Source organism: Mercenaria mercenaria, chromosome 18 (assembly GCF_021730395.1).
Source record: "Mercenaria mercenaria strain notata chromosome 18, MADL_Memer_1, whole genome shotgun sequence".
NCBI classification, from domain to species: domain Eukaryota; kingdom Metazoa; phylum Mollusca; class Bivalvia; order Venerida; family Veneridae; genus Mercenaria; species Mercenaria mercenaria.
In genome coordinates, this window is record NC_069378.1 from 48,011,005 (window position 1) to 48,025,725 (window position 14,721).

Here is a 14,721-nt window from a genome sequence, read left to right on the forward strand (position 1 = left end):
ATACCATCTCAGTAGTCTTAGTGGTAGGGGCACGCTTAGAGTGGGAGAGGTCGTAAGTTCATTTCCAGGCCGCGTCATACCAAAGACGTAAAAAATGGTACTAGTCGCTTCCTCGTTTGGTGCTCAGCATTATGAGGATAGTGCTAGGTCTGGTTAGCTCGGTGTCAGTATAATGTGACTGGGTAGGGTATCATGTCACATGTCAATGGCGTGATATTCCAGTGAGGCAGCACTATAAAATTGAGGATTGTGCTCACTGCTACAAGTAGACACCAACATTTATAGGACTGAAGGAATTGTTGAAAAAGATTTTTAACCGGAACACACACACCTGTTTTCAAAAAATTATCTCCCCTTTTCATATGACATTTCTTACAATAATTCTGAAACCTACTCATGACTGCTTGAATGAATTGGATCCATCAGCGTTACATGATATTTGCACAACCGAATAGCTGTAATGATAATTTTTATATTAAAATTGAATGATTAAGCCATTGATGAATTTCTTGGAAATGAGGGTTGTATTTTATTAAACTCTTTACCAGATTAATATGCTATAACTTCTCTACTTGGATTATTTTGTGTGTTTTAATATTAAATATGCATTCTTTTGTATTTTTAGGCAGAGCAAGAGTTACAAAGATTAGATATTGATGATGATAAGATAACAACAGGTAATTATCTCCCTTATTTTATCATTCTTTTACATCTCAAAGAAATAATACAGGCATTTTTTTCTTGACATATAGTTATATCCATTTGAAAAGAAAATTAAAAGAAGTTATTTTATCAAAGAAACACTGGATTCTATTTTTAGCTATTGGTCACATGACTAAAACACCAGATATAGTTTTACTTTATAAGAGCTGAAATAAGACTTTTGTCGAAACACAATTAGTCTTAATAGTCATAAACCGATTGTATATATTATAAAATGATGTTTCCAATGCAAAATAATCATTAAATTTGAAAAATTTTGATGCGCCTATTTCTGCAGCAATTTCTGCAATAGAAAGGCCAATATTTTGTCTCCAGAATGTTTGAATATGCACAAAATGCATCCATTTGTGTCATATTCATGACAGAATGAATGATATTTCAGAATCAAAGTGAAAAATAATGCATACAGGTGAAACTTTTACCAAAATTTACAACGAAGCGACCATAGAGCTTAAATTTAGCCCAGAAAATGGGTAGGGGGTGGCCTCACTTAAATGTCTATATTTCTCTAAAATCTCGAATTTTCACAATGAAACTTGGAAACATGTTCGGTATTACATCTTTCTTGAAAATAAAATAGAGATGAAAATGTTATGAAATTTGATAAAATAATATTTCTTATAGGTTATAATGCAGTAATTAGGTCAAAAATATGCTTCAGTGGTGTAGTCGAAAGAAGTCCGTAATAAATAGATCCTAATTTTTCCATTTTTCGCGCATTTGCGCGTAAATCAGGGGCCAAATGGGCATTATTTCACTCGTGGAGTGAATTTTACATAAAATAGGACACTTTTCATGCTAATATTCGCATGATTTCGAGTTGTTTACTCCAAAACGAAAGTAGGGCCTGTTTATTCTTCGTACCACTTTCTGAAATGCGGCAATATGAGAGTACTTGACTTCAGCTGACTTGCATTTCACTGCATACTATTCAACACCCCTTTTTCTTTTCGTTTTCTTAATGCAAATATATGGGTATCTTGTGGAAAATAGGTCTACGACGGAGTGAAAATCTAGAAACTGTAAAAAAGTTGTTCTGAAGTAGCTGAATTTTAAATGAAACAAAGAACAATTTCTTTTATTGGTATATAGCCTTTAGAAAAATTATCTATAATGTCTGTTCCCTGAAGATGGATTTGTAGTGAAAATATCAGTCTTTAGTAAAAAAAAAAATAATCAAACTAAATATGCCTTGGTTGTGTCGTTACAAAACACTTCAATGTTTTTACAAAGAAAATCTTGATGTTATTATTAAAGTCAATTTCTTGCATATAGGACGGGAGTTTCTAGCGTTTGCAAAGGGGCTGGCAAAACTCATCTGACACACCCAGTTGTAGAAGGACTGTCATGATGTACATAATGTCATGATTTACTTTTATGATTTATGGAGTGAATTTTTACATTTTTACAAAAAAGAGACTACTTAAAGAATATCACTAGATGGTCCCTTCTATTTCTTGTAAAGAAAAAGATTTAACCATTAGTTAAAGGCAACATGGGAAAATGTGGCCCTCAGGTTTTTGCTTTGGTGGTAATGAGGCTCTGCAGAGTTACCTTGTAGCTGGATCCCATCTGCATTTACAGCCAGTGAAAAATGCTGATTATGAATAAAGTCATTAAAATATGCGACAAAATTGTCAGAAGAAAAGTTTAACAATTGAATTATGGCTATTTTGCTTCTTTGGTAGTAAAAGTAAGAAACATTCAAACAGAAAATATGGTATTTGAATCTAAATCAAGTTTTGTCCATTTCAGTGAAACTTTGTTTTCTCTGACTGGTATAATTTGTTCACCACTCCTGGTGACCCTTCACTGTAACTTGTTGTCTGTTGTCATATCCTGGAAAAATCCCTGTATAATGTATTTTGTTTGGAGGCTCGAACAACTGACAACTTGAACAAATTTGCTGGTCTGGCTGGGTACCAGCGAATGAGGTTTTACTGTATTTGATCAGAATCTGTTTCTAAGCAAGCTGCAGTGTGACAAGTATAATTCTTCATTCTTACCTGATACATCAACAAGACAGGTCCAATACCATTATGAAGGTTGAACAGCATTTCACTTCAGTTTATTAGAATCTAGCATATCTAGATATCAAGCATTATTTTTGTGGAATTGGTTGTGTCAACCCGCAAAATTAAATGAAAGTCCCATTCCTTACTTTATTCTTTTAACCGAGAAGCAAATCAAAACCATGTTAAAATAATTTTTTTTTTTTGTTGGGTTTAACGTCGCACCGACACAATTTTAGGTCATATGGTGACTTTCCAGCTTTAATGGTGGAGGAAGACCCCAGGTGCCCCTCCTTGCATAATTTCAACACCTGGGTAGAACCACCGACCTTCCGTAAGCTAGCTGGATGGCTTTCTCACGTGAAGAATTCTACGCCCCAAATGAGGTTTCGAACCCACATCGATGAGGGGCAAATGGTATGAAGTCAACGACTCTAACCACTCGGCCACGGAGGCCCCCTTTAAAATCATTAATTTATATGTAGTGATGGCTATGGGTTTCTCTGAGGGTGAGACGAGGCTGGGTCTGCGGGCGTGTGATGGAAATATACAGAATACTGTTGCACATATCATGAAAAGACGCGAGGTTAGTAAGCGCTTTGTAAATAAAGTAAAACTTTGTTATCACAAACTGTTCGAGGTCACAAAAAAGTGTTCGCTATATCTGAGGTACATTAATGTACCTTTAACAGATCGCTACAAATCATCTAATGTATAGCAAAAAAAACTGAGAAAACTGTACTTTGAGCTATTGTTAATGTGTTTAATTATTGCTGATTTATTAACATGAAGTTGTACTGGCATATTTATATATGTTGATAGAGAAATTCATATTGATTTGTCAGTGATTTAATTCTTATATATTATTCCAGTTCAGTTTAACATTATTGGTAGTAACTGGAAAAAAAAAAATTCTACATTTTTATTGGTTAATTCTCTGTACGAAGAGACTCGGTATATTAACCATCAAGGGAATTAATTGTGTTAATACATTTGGAATTTATATACAGATGATTATCTTTTGTCATTGTTCTTTCATGTCGCACTTAACCTTCAGCCTGCTAAATTTCTAAAATGGACTGGTCCGTCACTCAGTTTGGGCAATACCATTTATATTTCAAAGGGGTATTAACTGAAAATTTACTGATGTGAATGGCAAACAGTGCAGACCATGATCATCCGTAAGCTGATCTTTTTCTGCACTGGTCGCAAAGGCAGAATCACTTGCCACAGCAGGCTAAAGGTTAAGTACATGCTAAATGTTAAAATGTATGCTTATTATTGATGTACTGTTATTTATGTAGGAAAAGAAAGAAAATGCAAGAAAAAGGAGAGAAGAAAGACATAAGAAAAATCTCGAAAAACACCTTGGTAAAACAGCTGGTGGAAAACAGTAAGTTTTATGTAATCAAAAAGGAGTAATACTATATAATTATATTGTATTTTACATTTGAAAAATGATTTGAATGTCAATTAACATCCTATCATTCCAGCTTCATGTGTTTTGTTTGGTACGCAGTATATTTAGTTCCTTTTCATAAACAGTGATAAAGTAGGAAAAAAAATCTAAATATCTCTGAGCATTTATAGCATTTTTTATACAAAATTTTCACACAAGAAAGTAAAAAATTATCCATCTTTTTTAAAAGCTGACGCTTGTGATGTCTCATTCCTATCCTTATAACTTTTACATACATAAATTAGATATGTAAGTTCTTAAATGGTCAGTTACTAGTTTCTGTTTTAATACATTCAGTTTAGAAATATCTAATTTTTAGCTCGACTATTCATAGAATAGTAGAGCTATTGGACTCGCCCATGCGTCGGCGTCCGCATCGGCGTCCGCGTCCCGATTTTGGTTAAGGTTTTGTATGTAAGCTGGTATCTCAGTAACCACTTGTGGGAATGGATTGAAACTTCACACACTTATTCACTGTGACAAACTGACTTAAATTGCACAGGTTCCATAACTCTATTTTGCTTCTTTACAAAATTATGCTCCTTTTACGACTTAGAAATTTTTGGTTAAGGTTTTGTATGTAAGCTGGTAACTCAGTAACTACTTGTGGGAATGGATTGAAACTTCACACACTTATTCACTGTGATGAACTGACCTACATTGCACAGGTTCCATAACTCTATTTTGCTTTTTTACAAAATTATGCCCCTTTTTCGACTTAGAAATTTTTGGTTAAGGTTTTGTATGTAAGCTGGTATCTCAGTAACCACTTGTGGGAATGGATTGAAACTTCACACACTTGTTCACTGTCATGATCTTACATGCACTGTAAAGGTACCATAACTCTACTTGGCATTTTTACAAAATTATGCCCCTTTGACTTAGCAGTTTTTGGTTAAGTTTTTGTATGTAAGCTGGTATCTCAGTATCCACAAATTAGAAAGGATTGAAACTTCACACTCTTGTTCACTGTCATGATATGACATGCAGTACAGAGGTTCAATACCTCTACTTTGCATTTTACAAAATTATGCCCCTTTTTAGCTCACCTGAGCACAAAGTGCTCAGGGTGAGGTATTGTGATCGCTCACCGTCCGGCGTCCGTCCGTCCGTCCGTCGTCCGTCCACACTTTCCTTTAAACAACATCTCCTCCTAAACCAACAGGCCAATTTTGATGAAACTTCACAGGGATGTTCCTTGGATGGTCTTCTTTAAAAATTGTTCAAAGAATTGAATTCCATACAGAATTCTGGTTGCCATGGCAACCAAAAGGAAAAACTTTAAAAATCTTCTTCTCAAAAACCAGAAGCCCTAGAGCTTAGATATTTGGTGTGAAGCATTGCCTAGTGGACCTCTACCAGTTTTGTTCAAATCATGACCCCGGGGTCAAAATTGACCCTGCCCCAGGGGTCACTTGATTTTACATAGGAAAATCTTAAAAAATCTTCTTCTCATAAACAAGAAGCCCTAGAGCTTAGATATTTGACATGTAGCATTGCCTAGTGGACCTCTACTAAAGTTGTTCAAATCATGACCCCGGGGTCAAAATTGACCCTGCCCCAGGGGTCACTTGATTTTACATATGAAAATCTTCAAAAAATTTCTAAAAATAAACTAGAAGGCCTAGAGCTTAGATATTTGACATGTAGCATTGCCTATTGGGCCTCTACAAAATTTGTTTAAATCATGTCCCCCAGGGACAAATTTGACCCCGCCCCAGGGGTCACTTGATTTTACATAGGAAAATCTTAAAAAATCTTCTTCTCAAAAACCAAAAGCCCTAGAGCTTAGATATATGGTGTGAAGTATTGCCTAATGGACTTCTACCAAGTTTGTTCAAATCATGACCCCGGAGTCAAAATTGACCCCGCCCCAGGGTTTACTTGATTCTACATAGGAAAATCTTAAAAAATCTTCTTCTCAAAAAGCATAAGCCCTGGAGCTTTGATATTTGACAAGTGGCATTGCCTAGTGGACCTCTACTAAAGTTGTTCAAATCATGACCCAGGGGTCAAAATTGACCCCGCCCCAGGGGTCACTTGATTTTACATAGGAAAATCTAAAAATAAACCAGAAGGCCTAGAGCTTAGATATTTGACGTGTAGCATTGCCTAGTGGACCTCTACTAAATTTGTTCAAATCATGACCCCGGGGTCAAAATTGACCCCGCCCTAGGGGTCACTTGATTTTACATATGAAAATTTCTAAAAATAAACCAGAAGGCCTAGAGCTTAGATATTTGACATGTAGCATGGCCTAGTAGACTTCTACAAAAAAATTTCAAATCATGACCCCTGGGGTTAAATTGGCTCCGCCCCATGGGGTTACTTGATTGTACATAGAAAAATCTTTAAAATTTTCTAAAAAAAACAACAGAAGGCCTAGAGCTTAGATATTTGACATGTAGCATTGCCTAGTGGACCTCTACAAAAATTGTTCAAATCTTGACTCCCCCTCCCCCCACGCAGGGTCAAATTTACCCAGCCCCAGGGTTACTTGATTGTACATAGGGAAATCTTCATAAATTTGCTAAAAATAAACCAGAAGGCCTAGATCTTGTTCAAGTAAGCAACTCTACTCAGGTGAGCGATATAGGGCCATCATGGCCCTCTTGTTCAACTTTTGTATTCATTCAATTGACAAGGCTGTTGAGTAGTCAAGCATTGCTGTCCTCCGACAGCTCTTGTTCCCAGTTATTCTATGCAAAATTAATAAAGATGTTACTATTTTTACACCAATGTTTCAGTGTGAATGTAGATGTGTACCAGATGTTACTAGGTATGGGATATCCAAAAGGGGCCTCAGCCGAAGCTCTGAGACAGGCAAACAATGATCTCAGCCTGGCACTGGAGGTAAAGCTCTCTTCATTCACAGTAAAATGATATGACAGTTAATTCATAGGAAAGTCATCTTTAAAGCTTTCATAATGCTGAAAAAAAAAAGCAAATTTTTAATCCCAACACATCATTTTTTCAGGCATCACAGTCTGCAGAAATCTAATGGCTTTATTGAAGCCTGAAGTGCAAGAGATTTTTCAGAGGTTGAGAGCTTCTGTAGATGTTAACACATGAAGTATTGTGTATGAAACATACCGTTTTGTTTTAATTGTGACAGCCGTATTGATGAGACATTAAACAGAGGACAGACGTTAGCACTTATCATGTTACATATAAATAACCAGGGAAGCATGTAGTGTATCTTACACTCCACCCCCACCCACCCCCCGCAAAAAAAAAAGAAACAAGTAGGAATAAGTAGTTGCCCATAATGTGTAATATGTGAAGACTATAAATTAAACTTATGTTACAGTGTTGTGCTAAAGTCTCTAATCTTGATTCATGTAGCCTCCTATACAGTGCTCCCAGACCAGGGAATCCTTTCTCAGCAAAGATAAGAGATACTCTGCTTTAAACTCCTTTTCAAAACTCTCTACATTTATTTCTTTGATTTCAGGTACTTCAGAACCACCCAGAGTTCCTAAGTTTACCAGATCCAGAACCTAAACCAAATGTGAGAATCACAGATGCCATGATTGCTCAGGTACTGTCAACTGAGAAATCTGTCTGACTAAATTTGTCGAGATTAAGTCTTACATGTACTTGAGTTTTTGTCTTTTCATCCAAGGTTATATGGTTTTTAGCTGTACCAAGTTGTTTGAGTATGTCTTTCTTGCAAATTGCTAACCAGTCCAACAGATATTTATAGGTTATTAGCTTTGTATCTGGGAAATATGCACATGTCTTCAGCAGAAATATTGCGTGACTTTAGGAGCGCAATATTCTTCCGCTGAAGAACGAGTGCATATTTCCCGATGCAAAGATAATAACCTTTTTATTACATACGCATCTACACGTATAAATATAATGTATATATCATATCATGTACAACAGCCTGAAATGGACGGACGATACAGAACTAAATAGTAATAAAATAGTGCAACAACACACACTGAATTACGTCACGCACCCGATATGAAATTCAGGCGTCAGTGTATGGAAAAATATTGACGTTTCCGGTACTAGTTTAACTTAATGGGGAATAGAAACGAGTATGTAATAATTGTCGGTATTCTTCACAACATCCATGAATAGTTTTTAGATTACCTGAACCATGTTGTGAGCTTTTAGGATTGAAGGATGTCTGTCTGTTCCTCATCCACAATAGCTTTAAACAACATTTATCTACTCAACTACTAAACAGTGTCAACCAAATTTCAAAGGATTGTTCCTTTGATAGACCTCAACCAAAAGCGTTCATATTGTAACTATAATATTACTTGATCGAACTTGCACAAAACTTGTAATGCACCCGTAAGTGGTCATATAAAATCGCACTGTTCGTCTGTGTGTGCTTGTGTACGGTTAGTTCTTGTCTAGGCTGTAACTCTGCCATCCATTGAGGGATTTTGAAATAACTTGGCATAAATGTTCACCATAATTTGCAACATGTCATGTGCAAGACCCAGACCCATAGCTCGAAAGGTCAAGGTCACACTTAGAAGTCAAAGATTAACATGGTCTGTTTCATGTCCGGTTCATAGTTCTGCCATTCATAAAGGGATTTGAAAATAATTTTACACAAATGTTAACCATATTGAGTGGGTATGTCATGCTTATGACCTGGGGTCTCTAAGGTCAAGGTCGCAAAATGATTCATACATAACTATTCTGGCATATTTTGCACAGATAACTGTAGCATTCTAGGGCACACTTTAGGGACATTTGACACTAATACTAGTAGTGATAGCTCTTGTTAATAAATTCTGTAGGTAACTTCAATGGGTTTTGAACCTGAGATGGCTCAGAGAGCACTGGCAAAGCATAAAGGTGATGTACCTAAGGCGATAGAGGAGCTAGTGAGCAGTGGTGGTGACATACCTCCTCCAGCACAAGGTGACCAAAGTCCAAGCACTTCATCAGGATCCTCTGATTCCACTACTTCAGGTACTTTAGATTCATGATTCCAATGTGATTTAAATTCTGTCAAATCATTCACACAATTTGGGTCTAAGACACAAGACTTTAAAATAATTTATCTGAAAGTTTAGCCCTTTTTAGGAAAGGGTCCTGAGTATACATGTAGGTGTTTTAAACCTGGCAAGCTGAAGAACCAGGGAAACTTAAAATCAGAGTATCTTCTGCATTTTTGAATTTGGTCTGTAGGATTTGACCATATTACTAAAAGGTGACAATTGTAAATAAACTTAGATACAGGCTAAATTTGTGTTGAAGATCTGGGAGGCATATTCTATTCGAACTGTTCTTAAGCCTGTCAGTCACTCTTTCATGGATTGCAATACTTCATTCAATTGCTTTTTCTGTTATAAATTATAGAACAATATTCAATTTTTTTAACTTGTTCTACAAATTCTGTATTTGTGTCAGATGATTCATCCAGTGAGAAGACACCAGAACAGTTGAAACAAGAAAAAGAAGCAATTGACAGGCTCGTTTCGGATCTTCCAGAAGATGAAGAAGATTATCTGGACATTAGCCTTGATGAAGAGAAGCAGTTTCTTCAGGAGTACAAGTCTCTCATAATTTCTCTCCGCTCATGATTAACAGTTCAATTAACATTTTGGAAGAGGAAGAATATCTTCTGGCCCATAATTAATGGTACAAGTCCCACATTCATGTTTAACAGTATTGATAAAAAATATACCAGAAGATGAAGATTTTTGCAGGACATAAGTAACTACTCTCATTCATGATTAACTGTCTTGGTTACCATATTCTTGAAGTTGGACAATGTTTTCAGTACATAAGTAGAAGTACAATTCTTGTGAATTTTTTCTTTATTCAGACTTGATTGTATTGATTACCATTTCCTTGAAGTGGAAGAATAATTTCTGATGCACTAAATTCACATAATTGAAGAAGACGAATATTTTATGGATATACTTCTAGACGAAGAGAAATAGTTTCTCAAGGAGTGCAATTTACTCATTCTTTACCAGTCTGAATTTCCATATTCCTGTAGTGGCAGAAGTTTTTTTTTTTTTTTTTGAGACATCGCTTACAGAATGGAGAAATGGTTTCTTGATGGTTGGGGACAAGTATCCGATACATTCTTGATACTTACCATTCCAGTACTCTTGATGTTAAAGAATATATTATTCTGATAATAAAAGAAATAATTGCAGTTCGTCCAACAGCAAATTTGAATCTTGAATAAAACTGACAAATGGTGGAAAGGCCTGAGGCTTAAGATCAAGTTTTTAGCTCGACTATTCATAGAATAGTAGAGCTATTGGACTCACCTATGCGTCGGCGTCCGCGTCCCGATTTGGTTAAGGTTTTGTATGTAAGCTGGTTTCTCGGTAACCACTTGTGGGAATGGATTGAAACTTCACACACTTATTCACTGTGATAAACTGACCTACACTGCACAGGTTCCATAACTCTGTTTTGCTTTTTTACAAAATTATGCCCCTTTTTTGACTTAGAAATTCTTGGTTAAGGTTTTGTATGTAAGCTGGTATCTCAGTAACCACTAGCAGGAACGGATTGAAACTTCACACACTTATTCACTGTGATAAACTGACCTACATTGCACAGGTTCCATAACTCTATTTTGCTTTTTTACAAAATTATGTCCCTTTTTCGACTTAGAAATTCTTGGTTAAGGTTTTGTATGTAAGCTGGTATCTCAGTAACGACTTGTGGGAATAGATTAAAACTTCACACACTTACTCACTGTGATAAACTGACCTACATTGCACAGGTTCCTTAACTCTGTTTTGCTTTTTTATGAAATTATGCCCCCTTTTCGACTTAGAAATTCTTGGTTAAGGTTTTGTATGTAAGCTGTTATCTCAGTACACACTAATGGGAATGGATTGAAACTTCACACACTTGTTCACTGTCATGATCTGACATGCACTGTATAGGTCCCATAACTCTACTTTGCAATTTTTTCAAAATTATGCCCCTTTTTCGACTTTAAAGTTTTTTGTTAAGTTTTTGTATGTAAGCTGGTATTTCATTATCCACTTAAGGGAAAGGATTGAAACTTCACGCACTTGTTCACTTTTAAGCTGATAAGCACTTTGAAGGTTCCATAACCCTTTTTCCCATTTTTACAAAATTATGCCCCTTTTTCGACTTTTGTATTCATTCAATTGACAAGGCTGTTGAATAGTCGAGCGTTGCTGTCCTCCGACAGCTCTTGTTGATTGATATTCTAATTTGAAATTAAACTTGGTGAATAATGTAAGTTTTTAAATTGCATATGGAGTCAAGGTTGCTATTACAAAAGGGGCCTGAGTGGTAAAGGTAACTGACTTCAAAACACTTACCCCTCAGCAATGTGGGTTCGAGCCTGATACTCTTGGGGTGATAAATTCTTCATGTTAGGAGGCTATCTAGCTGGCTTATATGGAAGATCAATGGTTCTTCCTCTACCATCAGAGCTAGAAAGTTACATATATTGTGTCAATGCGACATTAAACCCAATAAAAACAGAACAAAAAGTATCTTCTCAGATTGTGGAGAGAAAGGAAACTTGGCATAATAGAAGCATATAGTAAGACTAAGGTTGGAACTGCACGTGTAGACAGTGGGTTCAGTCTCGAGGCTGGTCAAGGTCACTGACCAATTGGATGCATTGGTCAAGAGGGCTAAGACACTTTCCTACGGAAACGAAGGCCCCTAGTTCATATCCTGGCTACTCCCATTGCTGTGTGTCCTTGGGCACGGCACTATCATGATTGCCTCAGTTGACCCTGCTGTAAATGGGTACTAGCAAATTGCTGGGTGTAAGGTATAATTTGTTTTAACTGTTCTTAAAATGTGGTTGCTCAAAAGCTGTACAGAGCTTAAGGTAGTTCTGCACGTTTGATCAACCGGAAGTGATGGCGTAACGTAATTTATACGGAAAACGTAGAATAAAGCCTGAATTCGGCATACAGATAAGAAAATAATTTTATGCATTAATGACAACATGTGAGTACATTTATTAAATTAGCACTGTTACTATATTTCTAAAGTCAAAATATGATATTAAAACGTATGACACAGTGAATAATTCAAAATAATGTCTCAAAATTAGCGTGAAATATTCGGTTCATTTTAATCGTGGTCAGATATCTCAAAAATAAGCACACGGACCTATACATTTTATTTCAACACAATATAGGCCATATGTTAATTTACAACTGTGAGAAGTTCCATCAAAATCTACATTGTAAAAAATTTCTAAAACCCTATCTTTTTTATTTGCTGAATTTTCTAGGTAAATTTTGAAGTTTTGAAAAATCGGAGTTTAATCAAATTCTGCATTATAGAAAAAAAAAATGATCAAAACATGCAGAACTACTTGAAGTTAATTGTTTCACAAACCGACAGTAAACAAAATTTTCCTTTACCTTTTACCTTCCTCCTTTACCTTTTCTGTAGGATAAAGGTTATTAATATATTAGGCCACAAGTAAGCAAGATCTATGTAACAGTGCTATTAAATATATCAAATATTAATACCTGGTAAGGTCATAATTATTATTTGAAAGTGTCTTGTCTGCTGAAAAGGAAAATTTAAATTTTACATGACAATTTTTTTTCAACTTATAGTTTTCAAAGATACTTTAAAAGAAATCCCATTATTACAATGTAAGATTTATCATTTCATGGTTAAAAACATGACTGTAGTGATTCTTGCATATTATTTAATAATATGGTTATCTTATTTACTAACTCTTGTTCAGCAGACACAACTCTTAAATGATACCAAAAAAGATGGGGTATTCATGGCCAATACTGCCTATGGTCTGTTAAGTAGAAAACATCAAACTCTTTCTGATATCTATAGTTTACTAGATCATGATTGTAGTTTCCAGTGACGATCGAAACTGTTACAGAAAGTACAGAAAGTGAAAGTAGAACTTAAAAAAATTAGAAAAAGCTGCTTTATTGCAAATGAGGTTTAAGTTGAGCACAACCTAGGTAAATGTGTTACACAAACAGTTTTAACAAACTGTAAACAAACTATTTTCTGACCAAAGAAATAAGGTGTTTTCTACGAAATAGAAAATGGACAGTTAAAGTATGCCATCAAATGATTTAATTTCAATGGCATAAAATGTCATGGGTTCTCCGATAAGAGTTAATTTTTATGGGCTTAAATACATGGATTTCCAAATCTAGATAGCAGTATAAAGAATATTCTATATTAGGATTTCATTTCATGGCTTGAAACAATCACAAAATTCATGAAAATAAGTCCCTTAGTCCCCCATGAAAATAAGCCCCTTAGACCCCCATGAAAATAAGCCCCTTAGTCCCCCATAAAATTAGGCCCCTTAGACCCCCATGAAAATAAATCCTCCAAGAAAATTTATGATTTAACAGTACCGTATACCGAAAAAAGCAAATATGAGCCGTGCCATGGGAAAACCCACATAGTGGGTATGCGACCAGCATGGATCCAGACCAGCCTGCGCATCCGCGCAGTCTGGTCAGGCTCCATGCTGTTCGCTTTTAAAGCTTACTGGAATTCGAGAAACTGTTAGCGAACAGCATGGATCCTGACCAGACTGCGCGGATGCGCAGGCTGGTCTGGATCCATGCTGGTCGCATACCCACTATGTTGGTTTTCTCATGGCACGGCTCATATATATTTTCAAACACAGCATACTGTCTAGAAACTCTCTCATTGTGGCTCTGACTAAATTTGTACTGAACTATCGTCTGATTGTTCAGTCAGGAGGTAACCAAAAGATATTTCAGTCAGTACTGAGAAACACAACGAAGTTACATTTTCACTGTAGCCTTTTGGATAAAATACATGAAAATTGTTTAAAACAATGAACAGTTTTACAACACATAGTATTTAGACATACTCCACATACTACAGGATTTGTGTCTAGCCATTATTAAAATCATGCTAAAAGGTAATATAATAGAGGGCTGTCTCAGAATGCAACCTTGCCATTGGTCAGTTTTACAAAAGCTCGCAGAAATAACCAATCAGGTGTTGAAGCATTGAGACAAGTCAGCAATCTGGAGCTGCTGATATATTTACGAAAAGGTTAAATTGGCACTGTATTTTAACATTTGAGAAGTCACTTGAAAACTCTTCATTAATTCACTTTTTTATCATTTTCATTGTTTTGAGATGTTCGTAATAACCTGTAAATTATTAGAAAATATGTACTTTGTGTATAATGTATAGAATGCAAAGGTTGTCCTGGTTATTAGATTGTTATAGATATTTAATTTGTAATAAAATGTGATACGTTTTCATATTCTTTGTGAGATACTGTCTTGTCCCAAATTAAAATTCAGTGAACAGTTTTAACAGAATTGCATGTGTTTCTAATATTTTTAGCTTGACTATACAAAGTATAAGGAGAGCTATCCTACTCGCCCCGGCGTCTTTCCGAGTCCCCACCTTGGTTAAAGTTTTTTTACACTTTCTCTTTTTTCAACTTATCTCTGTAATTACTTGATGGATTTGATTCAAACTTGAAATACTTATTCCTCATCATCATCCACATCATCTGACATAAGGGTCATAACTCTGGCACCAGTA

At 35.7% G+C, this 14,721-nt stretch overlaps 1 protein-coding gene across 2 annotated transcripts in view; it reads left to right on the forward strand.

Annotated features, from left to right (window-relative positions):
* The window catches only part of LOC123538180 (NEDD8 ultimate buster 1-like), a 28,121-nt gene extending 14,547 nt beyond the window's left edge, over positions 1-13,574 (forward strand). For both annotated transcript variants that reach the window (XM_053529456.1, XM_053529457.1), the window contains 7 exons: positions 626-677; positions 3,221-3,321; positions 4,040-4,128; positions 6,942-7,047; positions 7,649-7,735; positions 8,964-9,138; positions 9,580-13,574. In XM_053529456.1, the coding sequence (XP_053385431.1) occupies positions 626-677; positions 3,221-3,321; positions 4,040-4,128; positions 6,942-7,047; positions 7,649-7,735; positions 8,964-9,138; positions 9,580-9,752 (783 nt within the window). In that variant the 3' untranslated portion in view covers positions 9,753-13,574. The remainder of the gene's footprint in view (positions 1-625; positions 678-3,220; positions 3,322-4,039; positions 4,129-6,941; positions 7,048-7,648; positions 7,736-8,963; positions 9,139-9,579) is intronic.
* The last annotated feature ends 1,147 nt before the right edge of the window (positions 13,575-14,721 follow it).